Raw genomic sequence first — 22,912 nt, forward strand, 5'->3', positions numbered from 1 at the left:
AAACCGAATCCTAACTTGGTTGAGCTTCCTGATTTTTATGTTGCAGATTTGATTTCCTCTGAAGAAAGGTCTTGGAACAGACATCTTCTGCAGGATCTTTTTGACTCGGCTTCTGTTCAAAACATTCTCTCCATTCATTTGCCGCAAATCAACTCTTTTGATAAGTGGATTTGGGCTCCTTCCTCAGCTGGGCTCTTCACTGTTAAATCTGCCCATGAGCTCTCTTTTTCTTCTGGTGGTAGGTTGTCCCCTTTATCTTCAGAAGCTTGGCATGCCCTTTGGGGTTTGAAGCTGCAAGCTAGACTGAAGCATCTTCTATGGAAGATTGCTTGGAATATTCTACCTTCTCGGGGCAATATTGGTCGTTTTGTGACCATGGCTGCCGTGGATGCTTGGGTTTGTCCCTTTTGTAAAGGTCCCCTAGAGACCTTATCCCATATTTTTTTGAATTGTGACTTGGCAAGGATTTTATGGAGATCCTCTCCGTGGCCTCTTAACACTGCTGTTTTTTCTTCTAGGCCTATTTCAGATTGGATTCTTGCTATCATTTATCCAATTGATTGGCTGGCTATTCCTAAGGATGAAGTTAGAAGTTTTCAATTATTTGCTGCACTCACTTTGGATCATATTTGGTTTTCCAGGAATAAATTGGTTCATGAAGCTTTACAACCTGTTCCAGCCAAAGTGATCAAGCTTGTTCTCTCTTCCTTAAATCTTCATCTCTCTGCATGGCAAGATTCTGCTCTATCTTCTCTTTGGGTTCCTCCAAAGCCTGGTTGTCTTAAGGGCAATTTTGATGTGGCCATAAAGGACACTTTTGCTGTGGCAGCTGCAACCATTAGTGACTCCTCTGGTAATATTATCTTTGCAGCTTCTAAGAAGCTTTCTAATTTGGATGTCTTACAAGGTGAAGCTACTGTAGCCCTTCTTGCTACTAGATTGGCCATTTTTTTAGGTTGTGACAGATTCCATCTTGAAGGGGACGCTCTTCTGGTTACCTTGGCTATTAACAATCCTTCACTTTTTGAGTCTTGGAACTTTGCTTCTATTGTTTCTGATATTAGGCTGAATTTATCATCCTTTCAAAGTTGGTTTGCTTTGAAAGTGTCTAGATGTGCCAATTACCGTGCACATGATTTAGCTAAATGAGCCGCTTCCAATCTTGTTTTTGGAAGCATTCCCACAGGATCTCCCATTCTTTCTTCCATCCGGATCAAGAGTGGTAAAGATCCTTCCCTGTAGCCTTTTTTCCTTATTCAATTAAAAAAAAAAAAAAAAGAGGTAGAACTAGTGTGAGTAATTGAAAGCCCACCATCATTTCATGACTGCTTTATTTTCATTGTATGGTTACTGAATGGAGAAGTTTTCCATATTGGCAGTGATATGGTTATTGGCTTCACTATTTTTTTTTTAAATTTTTTAAATTTTTATTTATTTATTTATTTTTCTAATTGATTAAGAAAAAAGATTACAGGGGAGAGAATCTTTCTCTTATTGCAATAAAGCAATGCTGGAGCCTGGATTGGCACAGGTAGTTCACTTCAATTAAGTTCATGAAGGGGAAAAATGGGTATCCTAAAATTTACCATATTTGTGGAGAAAAGTACTCCTAATTGCATGAGAATGAAATTGTTATGCTATGAGAAGTATCGACCAGGATGCTCAAACTGGACCAATTTTAGCATAGATGGGCCAATTTGAAGGCATAGCACCACATTCTAACAGGTCTATTTTTTCAGCAATCAATCCTCTGCCTTTCACTAGCTGTATTCAGATCTTCAATTTCAATTTAGGTTAAATTTGAAGTTGCTCAAATAAAAATGTTTATGGAAACACTAAATCAATCATTTCATTGTGTTTGGCCAAAGATAATGGAACTGGCCTTGCCACAGCCAGTTTACATCATGAATATTATCAACAGAGCCAGAAGGGAAGTTTCTACATCAATTCCGCGCATTAAAAACTCAACCTAAGAGCATTTCTAGTGAGCTTAGTAAAACCTGTTTTTAGCCAAATTTACCAAGCGAGCTCAAAATACCCCCGCGGCAAGCTCGCCAAAGCTACAGCCATTTTGCCTCTTGTCAGAATAAAACTGCCACAACTTAAACGATCAATGCATGAGGGTAAAGAATGAGTACTAATTACTCTCGTGAGACAGGGATTTCACCAATTGAAGATAGTTCGAATGAGAGAACTCCGGGGGAAGAGTTGTGAGTGGTTCGTCCCTGCTGAGCTTTCGAAATGACAATCCCAGGGCATATCCCAAGGCTCGTGCAACAGGAACAGAAACTGCATTTCCAATCTGACAATACCTGAACGACGTACAAAGAAACTCTAATGATACCAGGTTTACTACAAAATACTCACATAACTCATGCAGGAGATGATGAGAAATTGAAAATAACATGTTACAGCAACTATGTTTCTCAAAGACCAAGAAAATTGTAAGATAATACTTTACAAGCAACCTGAATTTAAAATATAAACAAATAAAATTTCAGACTGTTTAAAATCTGCAATTTGATTATGCATAGTTCTTGGAGGTCATACGGGGCCCAACTTTCAACATTTTGAATCCTCCAGTAAATTCTATCACTGGGCTGTCTTTGGGGGTTTGCACCTTTGACACCATAACTGTGGGAAATGGTCTGACCAAATCCCAGAAGTGGCTGATTGAGTGGTTGAGGGAAGGTGTAAAGGACGATGAGCCGCATATGGTGATCTTGCAGGACATAGAAGAGGGTTATTGTCAGGCAAATCAGGTAGCACGCGATGGGGAGCTGTCCTCCGATCCCCCGGATCGGGTGTGGGATGACGATGAGGAGGAGGATCGGACGTTAGCGTTGCTGAATGAGGTGAAAGAGAAATTTCTATGGGAGATAAAGGTCGTGCAGCCTAGGACTAAGGGAAAGAGAGAGCTATTAAATTTGGAAAGCTCCATTAACTACGATATTGCTAGCGGGCCTTCTTGGAGAAAGAAGGGCGACCACTGTGTTGTAGCAGCCCGTGTGGGTTTTAAGGGCAGTTGGGTGATTCTGTGGGGCTTTTTGTGGGTTAGCTTGGCTTCTTTGGTTATTTGTTTTTGAGGGATTTTGGGTGGGTTTTTTCTTTTTCTAGTTAGGTGTTTCCGCTTGTATACTTCCACTGTACGTAGGGGCACCTTATGCTTTTAATAAAATTTGATTATTACTTATTAAAAAAAAGTAAAGTAAATTCTATCAAATAATGTCAAGTCAACACTAAGACCATTCCCATACAAAACTTGACACTATTCGTCTATCTTCTTAATTTAGCTTAAAGTCATTGTTTGCATGTGCCAAAACTTATAAGAGGTATCACAAATAGCCCCCTACAAATCCCTTTCTTGTTGAGTCCTTTCATCAAAAACTAGAGTAATAATAATTCAACCAAACATTATATTGTTGATGTTATTCATAGGCCTATTTTCTAATTGGAAAAACCACATCTTGACAACAGTGATAGTCCATGTGCAATTTCACACATGACGTGAACAAAGCTAACTTTTGATGAATGCTTAGTGTTGACAAAAACAACATTCCTTTTCCTTTCCATTTTTTTTTTTGGTGGGGGGGCGGTGTTCTGCCTGAAACATGCATAAGTCTACATACCTCTCTTTAATTGTACCACAGAATCTATAATAATCAGGAAACCCTTGCAACCTTGCATATTCCCGTATGGTGAGGACTCGGTCCTGCTCTGGATGTAATGCTGCCTGCACAAGTCCAATAGCTTACAACATTATCCAAAAAATGTGTAATTTCACTACCAAAGTGAATCGGAGGAAGGATAGACCTGATTGTGACAACTTGGGAACGTTACTACAGTGGGAACTGTTTCATCCCACCATAACCTTGCAAATGGCCTACATGTATATCAGATTATCAAAATAATAGAAACTAATATACAAGAATAACATATCTTTGAGGCTACCAAGAGGAAACATCTAACCTTCTAGACTTCCCCTGCTCAAAGGTAAAGGCATAATCTGGTACCTAAAAGTAAAATAAAACAGTATTTTCATCATTATTAGCTGTCTTGATGTTATGGAGAAAGAATATAAATGCTTTCATTTTACTTATTTTTCAGCCTGCTTCAGTTAGCGTAAAATGCTTTCATTATACTTATTCTTCATAATTTTGTTATAGTTTGCTTTGACATACAAGCAGCTACTGTCAGTCCCTAGAGTTTTGCCTAGAACTCTTTGAGATATAGTCTTTACAATATTTCCTTCTTCCTTCCTATCTTCATTGCAAAAGGCATATTTAACGACTATAGTTTAAAACTTGTGGCTTCATTTGGGGTGGGATTTCTCTAGTTCCTAAATACAGATATTACCAAGTAAATTACAGGGGAAAAAAGGGCAATATCCTTTGAATTTTCCACAATTCACCAATGCGAGTGAACTTTACTCTCCAAATTCAGAAGAATGTGAATACCTATCAAATCTAACTGTTATTTCTTTCCAATATGATTGTTGCTGGAAGACAATCTTTTTCAGAAAGTTGGATTTAACTATGCTGCTCAATCTTGGGCGCGCACGCACGCACACACAGAGGAGACATAATATTACATTGGTATAATTTCATGGCATAGAAATTTCATTAAAATGAAGCTAATCCTCTTTCCAGCCATCAGAAAACAAAAACTCACCATTGCTTTTCCAGATGGCAACAGCTTTTGTTCTTTAGGATCTCGCCGAACCACATTGTCAGCTCCTACGACTACACCAGGAAGGTCTCGGAAATTTGCTCCCTAGAAGTTCTAATAAGTTAGAAACAGTAGATAGGAAAGGTCAGATATCAATGTAAAGTTTAAATGTATCAGACTTTTCTTTTTGGAATTTGGCAAACTCGTAAGTAATCATCTTCACTCAATGCGTAAGGCCGATGGTCGAAAATTGAAGGTTTTGTTTCTAAAGAGCCACTTAGAGTGGAGCCAGTCATCTCTGTAGAATAAAAATTAAAGAAAAATAATAGCAATAATATTGGTCAACTTGGTTTCATTGTCAAAGTACATGAAATAAATGATTTTTTAGTAAGTAATATATGAAATAGTTAGGATCTACACTGACAGGACAGAATATATAACTGATAGAAGAATATGAATTCATCCACAAGCAAATATCAAATGCAGGCACTGTTCACACAGAATGGTAAAAGAGATACAAACAACTCAAGTAATTGTAGTTGGGAACATAATATGCTGATGCATAGTAGTCTTCTAAAAGGCAATTACTAGTGTGGCTTCGATTAAATTATCTCCAAATATTCAGACGAATAGGAAAATTCAGAACATATCTAATTAAGTGGCAAATAGGCACAGTATATGTCAACACTTTTCCCAATCCCAAAATTACTTTGATTAGTGCCTACTATCTTAAGCTTCATCAAAATGGCCATAGAGATTGATAAAAGTACCACTTTTCTTAAAAAGCCTAAACTAATCCATAAAAAGTTGAATTCCATTATTTAACCATCATTTTAACACCCTCCCACACTGATGGGCCTAAACCCTCCCTTAATGAGTAGGGTCCGACAGTCAGAATTTTTAACCTTAAATGAGAAGTATGAGTGAAGAAAATGTTAGAACTCAGGATCTGATATTATAACAAATTACCATTTTTCCAAAAGCTTGATCTAATAGGGAATAGAATTGAGTTGATGATTTATACAATTAAATTAGATTCAACGAAAAAAGAAACTGGCTAATAAATAAATCCATTAGATAACAACAAAAAGGTAGCTGCCAACCTAATCAAGGAATCATCACTTGTAATCAATTGATGAAAAGAAACAGGATATGCCTCAGTTACAGATATGGGAACGGCTAGATTGCTGAAGACATGTTCAGATATGCTGTGAACTGGACCATGTTAGTATGAAATGAAAACTCAATATTCATAAGATAGTCCATGATTTAATGGATTAAGGAACTTGGTGTTTCAATCTAGAACCAAATCTATGACATCTAAAATGTTCATAATCTTATAGTACCTAGTTGTCCTCATTCAATTATAACCTAACCATTTGAAGCAGAAGAACAGAAAAAAGAAAACAAGATCATCTAAATCTAGCTAAAAAGAAGGATTACAACATTTACATATGAGACAATAGCTTTTAGTTTTTCTTTTAATGATGTTGATTGGAAAGATTTTAACCAAAAAATATATACCAAACGCAACCCCTAAACACCCCTGTTAGAATATAATTACGATACAATTTCCCTTTTCATATCAGCTTATTGGGATAAGTGATAATAATAGTAGTACCAGAACAGGAGGCCCTGCATTCAAATCCTCTCTCAATTTGGTTTCTTCTATTTAACTTCAATTCTAGGTTAAGCTTTTGCTTTGGATGCTTTAACATGATATCAAAGCCCGGTTTATCTGTTAATGGACTCCACATGGGCCCATTTGCATATATCTCTGGTTCTGTTGCGCTGGTCGAGCCCATTTGTTACTGTTCAGTTTATTCTATTTTTATTGGGCCGTCAAGTAAGAGTAGATGTTAAAGAAAGTCCCACATACCGTTGAGTAAGAGTTTATCCATGGGTATATGGACTAGTTAGATTGAACCTATCCACCTACTAGGTTAAGGATTGGATGTTTAAGATCAGATACTACTCACTGAAAGAAGTCTTAAGTCTACAAGTGAGAATTATTAAACTTCCCACTTTTTATTTGCTTAGGCTTTGAAATATATGGTAATGTATCAAACTCCTTCACTGCCTAAATCAAAGCCAACAAGCACATCTAAGACAATGACTTAGTTGTTGTAATTTCTAAACTTTAGTCTATAATCACCAATATCCAAAAATGCTGATAAGAAGTGTAAATGCGTGATCATACATTTGCTATCCAACTAGAAATATAGCACAAAAAGAAAAAGGAAGGGAAAAGATACATTCGGTATTGAACTAAAAGAGCAACAAATTAACGCTTGCAACTAGATCACTGTAAGTAGCCAACCCAAATGGCTCTGCAGCAGAACGGGCAATTAATTAGCAAGTATATAGAGCTTCAAATTTACATTTGGAGGATGATAAGATTACCATATCGAGTTGACCTTATATATCTTTGAAATTCAGTTTCTGGAGGCTTTTGGTATGACATTTCTTCACGAGTTTCAAAGTTTGTAACCTATATCAGTAAATTAGTTCAATATTCTTTTGAATGGGATAAAAGCAGAAAAACAAGCCAATTGAATATTATGTGGTTACAGCTGGAAGATCAGAGATGGCATCTTGAAGAACAACCGCCTTTTCTAGTTTGTGAGGTTGTCCTTCATCATAAGCAACAGTATTACGCTGCACATGAAGGTACAAAATAAATCATAGAAAAGAGAATACAGGAGTGAAAGTTTAAATATCTGATGAACATACTGATTAGTACCTCAAACTCAAGTGGAGGCCAATATCTAACAATAACATCATGTGTTGGAAGTGGAAATTGGGGAAGTTTCTGCAAGCATCAAAAACAGAAAAGGAGGAGAAGAAGAATCAACCACTCATTTGTTCACCTCATGGAACTGAATTTATTTACTTTCTTACAATGAAGTTTTGGATGATTTTATTTCCTATTTTGCACGGAACTAAGAATGGCTTAATTTCATTAGAAAATATAACATCACTCTTTTTTTTTTTGACTAAATTTATTTTATTAGAAGGTACAAAGGGGCACAACCCAAATATATAGAGAGTACACAAGAGAGACACGCAATTAGGGAGAAGAAGAAGAATAGAAATCTAGAAATTCTAGAAAATCAGAGAGGTGAGAACTGTTGAGAGCCTATAAAGAGTTTTGAACATCAGAGCTTTTAACTCTGCCACGATTCTCGGACAATCTTCAAATTTATGGTATTGCATCCTCTCCAAATGCACCACATCAAACAAAGAGGAACCATGCTCCAGACATCTATGCACCGATGACTACCAAATTGGCATTTCCAACTAGCCAACAACTCCACCACCTGTTGTGGCATGACCCACTCTACCCCAAAAATACTGAACACCAATACCCACAAAACTCATGGTCGATGGATTCCACGCTCTTCTTGCACAAGCAACGCTAGCCCATCACAATGTCATTGATATGCCTCTTCCTCAAGCTAGGAGAACCTTGGAAGATAAGACGACCATCACTCTTTCTTTTTTTTTTGGTTGCTAGAATGTAGTATCATTTACAATATATAAGAACTGATGTATATAACATTCCTTTTAAAATGTTCAAATGACTATTACAGTCAAATAAATCCCCTCTCTTAGTATGGGCCAACCTAACACAAGTTTTAGTATCGCAAAGATAAAGTCAGGGAAGATTGTGTGAACAACTGATAGTCTAAGGAAGCGTCACTGTTACAAATATAATAGTGCTAATACTAGTAATAACAATTATTATTATGAGTACTATTATTATTATTATTAATGTAATGTATACTGGTAACTATAATTACATTAACAACAATGATAATTATAACAACAATAATATTAATGTAAAATATCTTTCTTAAAGAGGCATTATCACAAATGGAAAAAATAAAATAAAGTGAGAATTCACCTCACTAGGATGGGCACCCCACAAGAAAACACGCAAGCGAAATTGTGGAAGACCATAACAGCCAGCAGCAATTGTTCCAAGCCTTGCTTGGTAATTCATATGAACCAAACGACTTAAAGCATATCTTCCAAGAGAAGCCTTGTCAAATCTTAAAATGTCAACGACATTTTCCATCAACACATACTTGGGCTTTAAATATTTTACAATATCCATGAAGACTACAATTTGATGATTTCTATCATCAGCCAATGGGGAATCGTGGTTTCTAAAGCGATTATAGCCACTTATTCCTTGGCAAGGAGGACCCCCACAAATAACATCAACATCACCCTGGAATATATATATTTATACTTTAAGATTCAATACAATGGAAATCAAAAAAGCAATTGTTATGGTACTTTTCCAGCTCATACAATTAGTAGAAACTACTTACCGGAAGTGGCAAGATTTTCAATTTCAATCCATGTTTTACAAACTTCTGTATCATTTCTTGGCAATTCCTGAGAAAATACATTTGGATAAAGACTGAGCACAAAGTCAAGCAAAAAGAAAAAAACCTTTAATGACAGCTAGCAATACCTTAACCCTTCAATTGGTTCCCACGAATCTTTGCTTGTACTGTAACCCTTCCAATGCACCTAACAAAACAGCTAAGACTAGAAAATCATCTTCACCAAACTACAATATCAAACAGTGTTATATGAATAAAATTCAGGACACCATTCAAAGAAAAAAAGAGGGCAGGTCTCCATGGGGCAGGGTGAAGAACTTGGCAAGGAATAAGCAAACACGATCGGTGACTTCCTACCTGGCTAGCATATATGACAACGAAAGCTTCGCACATATACCAATTTCTCATATTAACAAAAAAGAAGAAGAAGAAGAGAGACCTCATTTTTAGAGACCATTAATCCTAAAAGCTTAAGTTATCAAGAAGTGGGCCAACAATGTATATCAAGCACACTCATATATACTTAAGGACACTTGTAAAAATCATAGGATTGGTTCAATTTTTTATAGATAGAAATAAGCAAATGACAGCTTTTTAAACACATTACAGAAACAATTAGACTCGGCTTAAATAGACATATGCAAAGTATAAGATTCAAGAGGACCTAAGATGCTGAATAACTGCATAGGTCAAATGTAGTATTCCACTACATATAATTTCTGCAAACTGTTAGATAGGATACCATACCCACTGGATGAGCCTACATGCACCAGTGGTATAAATGAAGATCTTTTTAAATTATAAAGAAAAAGCAAAAGACATGATTCTTAAATACCGTCAACAGATGGCATTTGCCTAAAAAGAGATAATATACTTTTACCTTAAAATTCAGTCCATGCTTGCCTATCTTATTGGGATCACCGTAACATATATCAACAAGTCTAGAAACTTCATATTCACCAGTGGGAACCTCATCATCATTTAGAGAACTTCCATTGCACCTGGCTGCTCTTAAACTTTTTGCTCTTGATTGACGCGTTCTTCCTAGATCATTGACCTTATAACGTTTGCATAGTTTTTCCCATTCCTTCAACAGTTTTAGAAAATCCTCAGCCGTTTCATTCCTGACCTAAAAACTGAAGCATATTACTACTTCGCCATACCTCCAAGAGATCTTATCATACTATCAGTGGTCATAATTTAATGATAGATAAGGTTGTATACTCACATGTGTCTCTCGATGATTTAATCTCAAGCTTTCACATGCAGACCTATCACTATCAAGGGCCCAACTCTAAAGTAGAGGAAAGTAAGATAAATGAAGTTATAGAACATAATATATGGCAGCTAGTTGGTGTGATATACATGGAAATGAAGAAGAAAAATCTATAAAAAGTACCGTTGCAAGATTAACACCAGAAAGTTTGGCACCAAGGCACAATCCAGTTGACATTCCACCGCAACCAGAAAAAAGATCTAATAGTGCTAATTTGTCTTTAAATGTTTCACCATTGGATGTCTTCTCCAAAAAAGTAGGAGTGGCCATTGGACAGACAGACTCAACACTGTCAGGTGATGATACATCATGACTCTTAACAGAATTATCTGAAACAAAATAGAAAACTGGACGAAGTTAAAATAATCTTAGTCTCCAGCGTAAAGGTCAGTTTCCTTTACATTTTCCGATCTTACAAGTCAAGAAAAAAGTACAAATATACGAAGTAACATGACTGTTTTAGGGAATGCAAAAGAGACTAAAGAGCTCAAAATCAATTAGAGGCACATATCTCTGATCAATCTCTTGAAGTAAAAGAAGATTATCAGATACTTAAGAAAGATAGCATAGTGTTAGTCAGATATTTTCGATCTCCAGGAACAACAAAAATAATATGACAAGGGAGAGAGTTTATGGAAACAAAAAAGGGAACAATCATGAGTTTTATATATTGCCATGCAATGAACAATTATTTTGTTATCCTAGAGATGTTCCAACAAAATTCTTATTAGTGCACTTCTATATTACAAAGAAATAGAATGAATAAGTTGCATAAAAAAATTGAGGCCTAATGTGGATTAAGTGCAGTGATTAGTGGAATAGTGTGGGAGTTTTAAAACCTGACTGGATAAGGGGCTTGAGGAAAAAGGAGTTGAAAAAGTGAAGCGATAGGAAGAATCCTTTGATTGTGAGAATTGCACCATCTATTGTTAGAATTACATCATATTTGAAGGGTTAGGAATAACCCTTTAGAGAGATAGGATTAGTCTCACACCCTCAATAAGAGATCATACTGATTATGAGCTTCCGTAAAACACCCAGCAGTAATTTTTCTTTGACCAAGGAATCAGCAGCAATTTTGACCACATGAAGAGCATTTTTCCATCTATTGCCCGGGAAAGTCAAGTGTCATTACTTCCAGATCCAAAGATGGTATCCATGATATTAAAGAAGCTTCCATATAATAATCTCACTCATCAACCAACCTATGGGAAGCAACATGCTCTAATACCATCAAAGTTGGGGAAAAAAAGGGAAAACCAACAGCTGATATTGTTGCATACCCATGCTACAAATGAAATTGCTATCAACCACTTCACTTTGAGTCAAATGGTGTTAGTCTTTTTCCCCAAATAGAAGAACAGTGAGTAACTACAACAAGGTCACTTTCCCTTAACCAATGTCTGCTCCCTTGAATAACTAGAGCAGACCTGATACCTGAGCATGTGTATTATAAATTTCTTCAGCCAATGTTATTTGATGCCATTGATATTGTGCTCTTAAACAATATGTTTCAGAAAGTTTCTTTCACTGCCATCGATCTATATAAATAAATTTTAGAAAAGAAAAAGTTAAACTAAAAACCATTATTACTCAGGAGGTGCTTACCAGTCACCAAGGAGCGAAATGTTGAATAGTCGACACAGTACTCCATATCACAAAAGAAGTCAGATGGTGGAATAGAGTTCAATCTTAGACCTACCTGTAACAAAATCACAAAATACTAAGAACTCTGCAATACAAGAGACAACACCTCTCTTTTTTCTTAAAACTAGAAGTTGGTAAAAATATATCTACAAAGTTCAAAGATAGTTAACCAGCCAAATAAATGAAAAAAGAATATTTAATTGAAAAGGCTAGAGAGCAAGTTTGAAGCTTACCCTAGGTGTTATTTGTGTAACATTGACTTTTGCAATTATACAATCTATCAAATTATCATTCATTATTGTAGAATAGAATAAGCGCCTCTTGTCATGAAAAGCCCCTTCATCTTTTATAACCTGACAAACAAATGCAAGGAGGAGATATTGAATACAAAGCTATGAGTTAATCAGGTCACATTCAACACAACTTTATACTCACTGTGTCTTCAACTCTGTAAAACCACTGGATTCTGAAATAGTTTTCTCCATCGGTTGTTCTGAAAAATTCCAAGATCCTGCCCACATGTTTTTGTCCTCCATCACCCTTAACAATTGCTTTGCATATAAATCATCATATCCAGAAGTAAACTTCTTAAAATGATACAATACTAGCACAAAATTTCCAATCTTATTCAAGAGGCCTTATCATGGAAATATCCAAGAAGAAATGTAACTAAAAGTACTCTTAAAAGTTTATTCCTCTCACATGCTGCGAAATATAACAAACTGCAATCTACATTATAGAACAGATAAAATTTGCAAAGCTTTAATAAAATAAATTTAAAGATTTAATAAGTCATGGTGGACCAGAAAATTCTGTAGTGGGAGCTTTAGAAAAAGTTTGACTGACCCAGTAAGCTGGATGAATCTATTACAGCATTAAAATCAATTAAATTCTGGACCTTCCATTTGGTAAGCAAAAAATTGAAGGAAGAAAAAATTTGAAGAGGACGGATGGAAAGGAAGCCAGGCACCCCATAAGCCCCTAAAGAAAAACTTATGATACCCAAAACTCCCCAACCAAGCCTATGATAACCACGTAGCCAGACAACATTGCTTGCTAGTGCACTTAAATGATAAAAGAATACCAGCTCAGAAGTGAAGCTATGCGTTGGATCTGAACCCAATGATAAATTCATTAGAGACTAGATTAAATGCAGCAAAAGCTTGAAACTGCAAACTGAAGAGAATACTTTATAAGTAACGGTAACCCATTCATGACATTCTAAACAAGGATAAAAACTAAAACAATTTAAAAAAATCAAAAGTGGCCAAGCAAGGGATCCTCTATGTTCATTGACACAAGCATATAAAATGGTGACTCGAGAAAAGCATCCTATGCTATGCAGCTGACCGGTCATAAAAACCCATCTAAGATAACATTATCTTACTCTTTGGCTAAGCAAGAGCCAAAAACAAAAAGCTGCAAGAAAGAGAAAATTTATTTCTACAAATAGGTACCTTCAAAATGTGGTAATTACAAACCTGAGCTAGTCCTATTTAAAGCAAGGAAACAAGAAAGCAACTCCAAAAGATAAAATATTTCTTAATGTCCTAAATGTGTCCACATCAAGGGGAACATGGTAAAAAATCCATGCTGTAAGGCATGTCCAGAGCCACTTACGCATCTCTATTTTTTTTTTTATTGAAATAGAAGGTAGAGAAGGAAGCTGCCTTTAAAGAGGCCCTCTCTGCTCACCAAACTGTGGAAGATCTGGATGTCTGCCCTTGCCCACATGAAAATGGGTGAAGGACGCACCTAGCTCCCTACTAAAATTATTCTTCCAAAGTCTAAGATCTCAAAGAATAGAGTGAAAAGTGCTTTTGAAACCTTTAATACTCCATATCTTGCATGTACTACAACTTTCCACGAGAAAAGGACTTGTTTGGAAGTTCCACAGATTAATTAAAAATTGGGCTTTATTAAATGGTAGACCGAAGGTACAAGAATCAAACTCAAGACTAATTTGCCAGACTCATTCACAACCCTGGCAACTATTTCATACCGGTCAAATAAATTGTTCTCTTCAAAATCAGCTATGAGTGAAAATAAACCAAAATATACATAGAGAAGATATCCATCCCAAAATTCAAGAATTCAGATAAAGACAAACCTTTAAGCCATTGTCACAAAAAACTAAATGCAGCTAAGGAGGCGATAAAGCTCCCCATTACTACACATATGAACTGAATCACCTAAAGGAATAACTCACAGTTTATAACCACCCCAGTACTCAAGTTGTTTCAGAAAGCCTAGCATACATTTAGCTGAGCAAACTCAGAATTGTTGAGGTCTTAAAAGCAACTCTTCCACAAAAAATATCACTCAAATGACTGAAATCTGATCAGTTTTGGTCAGATTTTTGATTTAGCAACTGAACAACTTTTAGAAACAGACTGATATAACTCATTTCGATCTCCATGTCCATAGAATTGCATTATTTTAGAGACTCCAAGCTAAAAAGGAATTGCATTATTCCAAACATCCATGTTTAATGGATTCTCCCGTGCATTAAAGTGCTTTTACCTTTATATATGCACAATCTCCCAAACTAAATATGCAATTCTTTATTTTAGCTCGAGCATAATGGCACTGCACATTCCAGACTACCTCATCTTTGTCATCCTCACTGCAAACGTGTATAAAAAAATTAGCAAGCAAAAACGAAACAAAGAATATACTACACACATCTAAACTAAGAAAGAGGAGAACAAAACCACCAAGCTTGGATTATTTACTACTCACATTTTTGTCAAGCATTGACCTTTAGATCTTTGACTCTGCAATTGCGAGCAGTGGAACACAACTATAAGTTGAAGGTCAAGTAAAATTAATGAATTTCAGATCAAACCATAATTGGGTAATGACCTTCATTTCATAACGCCAACGCCACCTTTCTTGAGCTTCATCATCAAGAATCGGATCTCCAATAAAGGAAGACATATTTTTGTGCTTCTTCTGTTTATACTCTAAAGAAGCCGGGGTCTTAAATTTCTTTGGAGGCTGTTTCTCGTCTGACTCAGACAATTCAATAAGAGAATATTCTCTTTTGCCATTTTCAGCCCCAAACAGAGATGTTTTTGGAGATTGTCTCAAGCAGTTTTCATCTGGATCCGATTTTCCTGAAGAGGTTATAATCATCTTGGAAGGATGCTCATCTGATTTAGACAATCCAACAAAAGAAGAGTCTAATTTGATGTTATCAGCCTGAATAAGAGATGAGGATAGTCTTGGAGATGTTAAATGATTTTTATTAAATACATCCCCAAGAAATTTGTTCATATATTTATCACTGCCATTGTCTTTAGTTGCTGAAATTAACCTTGGTGATCTTCTCAAGTGCCTCTCACCAAAGAATTTATTGTCACAATATTCTAAGGGCATATATAACTTGTCCCCATCTTCATGCCATAAGATAGATAATGGTTCAGCTTCTTCGTCCGTACTGTAAAAATGCAAACTTAAAATTAGCAAAGAAACTGAAACAGAAATGCATGTACACAATACAAACCATGAAAGAACAGGGTTTGCAGATTTTCACTCACTTCAATGTCAAGCTTTGACACTTGGATCTTTTGATCTGTGAAATCCATGAACCCATACTTAGAAACTAAAAGATAAAATTATCTACCTACTGTTAAAAATAAATTAAAATGTAATGCAACTGTAGCAAAAATAAATTAAAATGTAATGCAACATATTAGCAAATTATAGAAGCACTAAACAGTGAGCTATCAAAAATTATGGACAGCAGCCAACTTCTTCGGCATTCTACTTATGTTTCTAAATCATATGCTTGCACTTTTGAGGGCTTGAGCTCCTTTATGAAGCTTCCTCATGCCTGGTAGAAGGGAAGAACACAAATGCTCTTGTTGGTTTTATCATTGAACCATTTGTGAAATTATAGCCAATGAGAACAATCATTTGCTGGTTCTTAAATAACCAACTCATGTTAGCTAGTGTTAATTATATCATTATCATAAGTTCAAAAGTGTTCTGTCTCTTCATTTGGGTTACTTCCAGCAAAGTCCAAAAAGAAAATCTTGTAAACTGATGATAATATAGTTGACGAATTTTAAAATAAAGGGCCCAATTAATAATTTTTTTAAAAAAAAATGTATAGATTTGTGGACATCTTGTATCCTTATTATTCAAAGTATGGAATAACTTATAGTAGGTCACTTATATTCCAGTTCTCGCTGGAGGACTCTCCATTTTCAATGGCTGCCTGCTTTTATTTTTTTGTTTACATTTGTTCTTCTATACACTATACCGATAACTTGCCAATTGATTTAGAAAAAGACCAAAAAAAAATAGTGACTTTTATTATTATCTTTGAAACTATTGAAGCAAAGACAAAAAAGCGTAAAAGTCGGAGAAGTTGCCCAAAAAAGACAAAGCCAAAGAACCACCCAAATACGCAAAAACAGGACTAAAAAAATATTATTAGGAAATAAAGAACAACCGGGCCCACGTGATTAGCCTAAATCGTAAAATAGTACTATCCCCACATGTTCTTGTACTACTCAATATTGCCTAGCCGCTACCTGATGCCCCAAGGTAATAAAAGACACTTAAACAAAAATAAATAAAAGAAGGTAATAAAAGACAAAGTACAGGACACGCTATATTATATAACTCCCTAAAATTATTTATTTCTAAACATTTAATTACGATAATTTATTCTTCAACCTATCAAAATAATGAAAATGTACCATATTAACAAAATGACAAAATTTCTCTTATAAAATTTTTAATAAGATAAAAATACTCTTAAAATTTAAAAAAAAATTTATTTTTTTAAGTATTTTTGTTTTTATTTTAGTAAAAGTAATTTTGTCATTTTCTTTTTAAATTAGGGTTACATTGTCATTATTTTAATAGCTTAAGAGATAAATTGTCGCGCTGCCTTGATAGTTCGAAGAAGTTAAGTAAAGTTTACCCATATTATTGATACACTACAACAGCCGTGAACCCACTGCTAAAAGCACAGCATTGCAACCCAGATAGTTGGATTTGGTACCATTTTTCACTTGGGTCCTCCACATCATATGCCATCATAAAATTTTCAGTCAACTTTTCTCAAAATACTTCCATTTGTTTTAAGATCCTAAAAAAAATTATAAAGATTTAAAGCGTTGATCCGAATTTAACGAGATTTGCAATCCATACCTCAATCTTTTTTTTTAAAAAAATAAATATTTTTTCTTAAAAAAAGTGGGTAGTTTAAAAAATTTATTGAGATTTAAAAGAAAAAGTTCCATAGAAGTTTAGAGCTTTTAGAAGGACATTACAAAAAAGTGTGACAATTAAGGGTAAGTGAAGTCTTTTATATATATATATATAAATAATTCAAAACTTAAAAATATTTTATAAAACACAAAACATATAAACCCATCATCGAAAGCATATTTCAAACACGTTACTTATCAAAAGTATTATTATTATTTTTTTTAAAACCATTGTGACTTCATTCATTAAAAAGTAAACTTTATAACAAAAAGAGTAAACTTTATAGAAAGAAGGAAGAGAGCCCATCAAATGCAATGCAATGCAAGGCAACAAAATGATGTCACCTTCATCATAATTATTCGTCAAAAAAAAAAAAAAAAATTATTTTCAGTTTCAGTTTCACGGCCTTCAGCCCAGACGCACGCAGAGAGAGAGAGAGAGAGAGAAAGAGAGAAAGAGAAGATGGTGACGTACCTCCACTACGGTAACCTCTGTTGTACCAATTTTAGACGAACCGAATCTCGGAGTGTTTCCGAGAAGCACTCTCGTCTCCGGCTTTCCCAAACTACCCTTACCCTTCACAGAACCCGATTTCCTCGACGATTCGGGCAATGTACCCGGATCCGGACCGGGGCTGCCATTCAGCCTCGGCGACCTTCTGATGCCCTGCGCATGCAGCCGTGCCAGAGCAGCATTTGCGGTCGCCGGAGCGGAAGACAGCCTCGGCGACCTTCTGAGAGGTTTAGATTGATTTGAAGCTACGGAGGCGCTTTTCTTGGCGGTATTTTGGGCCGCATTGACATCCGAAGCCGGAGGAATTGGAGGAGCGAATCTCGGAGACCTGCGCACCGGTTTGTTGTCGCTCATCGGCGGCGAGTGAGGCAAAGATATGGACTTCGGATTTGGTCGGTGATCTTCCAGTGGTGATCAGAGCGAGGTTTTTTGGGTGAGAAGAATGAAATGCAAAGAGGAGTGAGTGGAGAGTCGTCGTTGATATCTATGGCATCACGGACAAACGTGGGCATCTGAACTCTGACAAGGCAGTAGGCTTATCGCTTTCCTTTCTTTTTCATTAAAAAAACCAAAAAGTTAATGACAATAATTTGTCTATTTTTATTTTTTTTATCTCGAGAGTAGAAAAGTCGTTTTCAAATGCTAAACACCATGTCACCATCCACTACATCGGCCATTTAAAAAAAATACAATTAACTTTTGAATTTTTTTTTAGGGATTGATTTAATTATTGATGACACCGCTAAATTAGCAAGATGAAATAATTATTAGATAAAAGTGTAATTTATAATATTATTTGCATTATATTAAAAGAAATAAAGTTATATATTATATTTTTAGCACATTTTTATCTTACTTTATTGATGTTGCATTATTAGTCAATTATTTGATTTTTTTTATATATAAAAAAAGTTTCAAAATAACTGATTAACTATGTCACATCAATAAAGTTAAATAAAATTATGGTATATAAAGGTTGCTGTGTGAGCTGGTCTTATAATTATAGTTTATATGTTTTTAATTAATTGGATGGTAAATTGAGAGATAGGGTGATGTTAAACATCACGTCCGGCGTGATGCACGCTAGGGTGGTTTGATATTTTAAAATAATAAAATATAATATTTTTTTATTATATATATATATAGCCTGGCGTGCATGAACAGTTATGCATGCCAACGTTCTTAGTATCGTAGCCCTGAGAGATAAAGGCAAATTACAATGAAAAATGTATTTTAAAGGCACTGTTGTATTAATAATGACAGTGAAAAAAAGAAAAGAAAAGAAAAGAAGAAAGAGATGCAAGGGTAAAATAGTGGCAAGCTCAGCTCAGATCACTTATACAATTAGGTTGCATATGGTATAATCATGTGGTAGTAATGGTAACATCTCAAGTTAATTAATTTGGGACGCTACAACCAACTACTCTGGTTGTTTTTTCTCAGCTGCATCAATGTTCTCTATAAAATAATATTTTACGAGTTAAAAATAAGTCCACGAATCAGCAAGTAGGCATCAATTCAAAGGAGAATTAATATGAGACAAGCCCATGCTAAAACTTGAAAACATTTTTAATTACATGAAATTAAACATCCTTTGGTAAACATTAGTTTTCTAAAACAAAAGGACACTTCCCTATAAAGCATCTCTTTAAATTGAAATATCATGGTTCATCATACTGTTAAAATAAAAGCATCATATGCCTGATTAGTATTAGTCGTCTTAAATTCTTATTGATATCTTGATGGGTCTGGGTCAAACTATAGCTCAGTCGGATTTGATGGAGCGCCTGTGATTTCACTGTCTAGGATTCTCATGTGCAACTCCTAGACTCCTAGTAGGTAGGTATTACTATAGTTAAACTCAAGTATTATAGCTATAATTGGTCTCCTCGACCTACCCCTTTTTATTAGGAAAAAAAAAATCATTTCACGTTAATCATAATTCCTTAAAGGACATAAAAGCATCATATCACGAACTAAATATCATAATTCTGGTCATAAAACACCATACTTCTTTAACCTAAAACATCATCATAACTCTTCACTTAAACATGCATTATAATCCTTAACATAAAACATCGTATTAAATCCCTACTACAGGATAGACATGAATCATACCGGAACCCCACTACGTACATTGACTGTAACTCGTAATCGTTAACATATTTTTAAGAACATATATTTTTTCAATCATAATTTTTATAAACGTAGCTTTCACAAACATAAGTATATCATACCATAAAGAATGTAAACCATCATATCGTTGTAACACAAACATATCATAGCAATATAATGCAAGTTTGAGCTCACATGTAAGAAAATCATATTATTTCATACTTTAAGAAAATTTCTACTTTCATTTAAAAAAAAAAAAAAGCTTAAATTCCTCTCTAACTATTTTTCTGTAGCATTTCGTTTGTCATCTACAAATTATATCGTTGTTAGCCGGGGTTTGATAACTAAACCCTAAACCCTATTTCACAACTGTCTCCTAATTCGAATGAGCATTTCTCACTAATCTTAAAACTAGGCTAAATCCCATTAAACTCTTTGGTTCTTAACATTATACAAATTAAGAGCCTATTTAAGATGTTATGTTCTAGTTTGATGGATCAAACAACAATCTATTGTTTGATCAAACCATAATTATGTCCTTTGTTTAATTGATCAAACTCCCTATAATACCTTGTTCTAAACAAGGGTGTATAGTAGGGTTAAAATAACCTTAATAAGAGCTTAAGGGTTAATATGGGGCAAGATATGATGTGAAATATAGGGAAAAATAGACCAAAACTCTAGCGATCGTTGACTTGAGAGTTTATGACAAAAAATGCCAAAGCATAGGATATGATAATAATAAGAAGGATTAGGATAAATGGTGATAAACAAAGATGGACCAAAATCTTAAAATGTGACTAATATACATGATTAATTAGTACTGACATTAATAAGAATGACAATATTGTACGTGTCTTTCACTTCCCCCAATGTTGTTAATTAAAGCTGATTTGTCTGTCGCTCCTGCCTCATGGTACCTTGTTACAACAACGTACAACTCCAGGGGTGTTGGAAAACAAATGGGATAATTAATCACAAAATGTAAACAAAATAAGATACGTACTGAAATCAGCATATATATATATATATATATATATGAATTGCTAATTGCTAATTATTTGCTGCCACTTCTTGAAATCTCTGTTCTGATTCAAAATCATGGTGTAACTTGTATTCTCTAGGAGGAGGGAAAAGAATTAAGGGACACAATGAAGCAAAAATAGAAGAAAGAGACTTGCAGAAGCAACAAATTAAGCCCTACCAATTAATCAGGCATCCATGCATTAAGTTCTAAAACAAGCCTGCAAGAGGGTATCTTAATCCTACGTACTCATTATGGACTGTTACATAATTAATGAGGAAGGTTAATTAATTAACTACTTCAGCATAGAGGGCCTAGGTAGTAATGATTTCATGTATATACTAGCTAGATTAAACTCAATTTTTTTTAGCAACAATGGCACCAATTAAGATGGTACATACCATAAATTTCTACTAATTGACCCGACCCGCCATTGTGTATACTTAGAACATGTTTGCAATTACATTAAAGGGGCTTAAAAAGTGTTTTCAGTACTTAAAAACTCTGCTAAGCAAAAATAAATTTATTTGGTAAAAAACTTAAAAAAAAAAAAAAAAAGCATACTTTTATTTTCGTGCTAAAAAAAAAACCCTAAAACAGCCTTTTTTATTTTTATTTTTAACAAAAGCTATTTTAAGTTTTTTATATAAACAAAAACTCTATTTTCTAACGTAATATCAAACTAGCTCATTTTTTTTTATATAGATAACGAAGCAAAAATGTTCCTACTAAGCAGTGGCGGATTTACACAGGGGCGACCTGGGGGCAGGCGCCCCTGGTAAATTTGTTTTTTAAAAAAATCCATTAAGGATTTTCAATCAAAATTTGAAGGGTGCCCCTAGTAAAAAAAATTATCAGGGCACCCTTGGCCTTCTTTTTGTTGTTCAAATGGTCAATATATGGAGAAATGAGGATATTTTTTATTAAATGAGAGAGAATAAAGTTATATTTTATCAATGGATTGAGAGTAGATAATAGTTTATTATTAAAAAAAGATAGTGGGTGAATTTTTTAGTGTTTGTAGTCATAGTTTATAGATAAATGTGTTTTTTTTTTTTTTTTTTTTAATGCTAAATTTAGACTCTAGTCTCTTTTATGTAGGCTTAGACTCTAATGTAATTTATGCTTTGAGATTTGAGGCTTTTCTAAAAAAAGTAGCCGTATGCTAATAGCCCACTAAAAATACTCATTTTTCTTAGACACTAGTAGTCATTTAATTATGCTTAGTTTATTTCGTAAGTAGTTTAAATTATTATGTGTTTGTGACCTCGTTAGATGAAGATTTTTAATAGTTACTTTGATTTTTTTTTTTTTGGGTAATTTGATGAGTTTGATTTGATTTGTGATACATATATTATGGTATAATTTATTTTTTGATTGTATTTACTGTATTATAAAAAATATATATAATACATAAAGAGAAAAAAAAAATTATTTTTTTACGCCCCTAGTAACTCCAATTCCTAGATCCGCCACTGCTACTAAGACTAACAAGTTCTTAGCAACAAAAAGTAGAAAAAAGACAAGTAATTATGATATTATGAGCAAGCTAAAAACAGCAAAACAGAAACATATAATTGCCTCGTGCAAGAACAGTAAAGGTTTTTTTTTTTCATTGTGACCGACCTTAGTTTCCATGCACTTTGAACAATATCAAGAATAATATCAAATGACACCAGGAGTTCCCCCAAACACTTCAGTAGGGATCAGTGACACCCGACAGTTGTTTGAAGAAAGTCCCCAGTGAAGCGTTTGAGGGGAACTCTAGGGTACACCTGATGTGCTGCAACAAGCTCCATTGAGGTTGCTTGGGAAGGCAATGTCTATATCAACCTTAATATTTATAGAGAGTTTCCTATGTTTAGTTGCATACGTTAATGGTGCTTGGTTCTGATCAAGCGCGGAGAGAAGATAAAGTCGCACTTACGTGGCCGTGAACCTAGACAGAAGTGTGGACTAGGTTGAGCATAAGAATCTTGGTTGAGAGCTAGGCCACATGCATGCCATTCTGCCTATTTTTTCAGCCTTTCCTTTTCACCTTTTCTCAATATTGATACGAAACAAGCCAGATCTTTATAGTAG

The 22,912-nt window shown here is 34.7% G+C and overlaps 1 protein-coding gene across 5 annotated transcripts; it reads right to left on the reverse strand.

Annotated features, from left to right (window-relative positions):
• Positions 1-1,732: 1,732 nt before the first annotated feature.
• Positions 1,733-18,240, reverse strand: LOC132173826 (DNA (cytosine-5)-methyltransferase CMT2). 5 transcript variants are annotated; one of them, XM_059585447.1, is made up of 23 exons: positions 17,653-18,230; positions 15,492-15,526; positions 14,815-15,391; positions 14,692-14,726; positions 14,557-14,575; positions 12,385-12,489; positions 12,183-12,302; positions 11,911-12,004; positions 10,426-10,631; positions 10,255-10,320; positions 9,907-10,155; positions 9,155-9,213; positions 9,009-9,075; positions 8,576-8,905; positions 7,412-7,480; positions 7,240-7,326; positions 7,072-7,159; positions 4,848-4,966; positions 4,672-4,773; positions 3,970-4,013; positions 3,814-3,883; positions 3,630-3,733; positions 1,733-2,312 (listed from the first exon to the last, which is right to left on the reverse strand). In XM_059585447.1, the coding sequence occupies exons 1-23, from the start codon at positions 18,043-18,045 to the stop codon at positions 2,138-2,140; spliced, it is 3,213 nt and encodes a 1,070-aa protein (XP_059441430.1). In that variant the 5' UTR covers positions 18,046-18,230; the 3' UTR covers positions 1,733-2,137. The 5 variants fall into 5 exon arrangements, 4 of the variants coding, with proteins under 4 accessions (XP_059441430.1, XP_059441429.1, XP_059441432.1 ...); XM_059585446.1 differs by having other exon boundaries at positions 14,473-14,575; XM_059585449.1 differs by lacking the exons at positions 15,492-15,526; positions 17,653-18,230 and having other exon boundaries at positions 1,735-2,312; positions 14,473-14,575; positions 14,815-15,104; positions 15,269-15,311.
• Positions 18,241-22,912: the final 4,672 nt, after the last annotated feature.

This window comes from Corylus avellana, chromosome ca3, assembly GCF_901000735.1.
Source record: "Corylus avellana chromosome ca3, CavTom2PMs-1.0".
In the NCBI taxonomy this organism is placed as follows: Eukaryota; Viridiplantae; Streptophyta; class Magnoliopsida; order Fagales; family Betulaceae; genus Corylus; species Corylus avellana.

Coding starts and splice junctions, on each gene's coding strand:
- LOC132173826 (XM_059585446.1), bottom strand. CDS start 18,045: ATGAGCGACAACAAACCGGTGCGCAGGTCTCCGAGATTCGCTCCTCCA. Junction 15,527..17,652: donor CAGAGGTTACCGTAGTGGAG/GTACGTCACCAT, acceptor TGGATTTCACAG/ATCAAAAGATCCAAGTGTCA. Junction 12,005..12,182: donor TTACACAAATAACACCTAGG/GTAAGCTTCAAA, acceptor ATTTTGTTACAG/GTAGGTCTAAGATTGAACTC.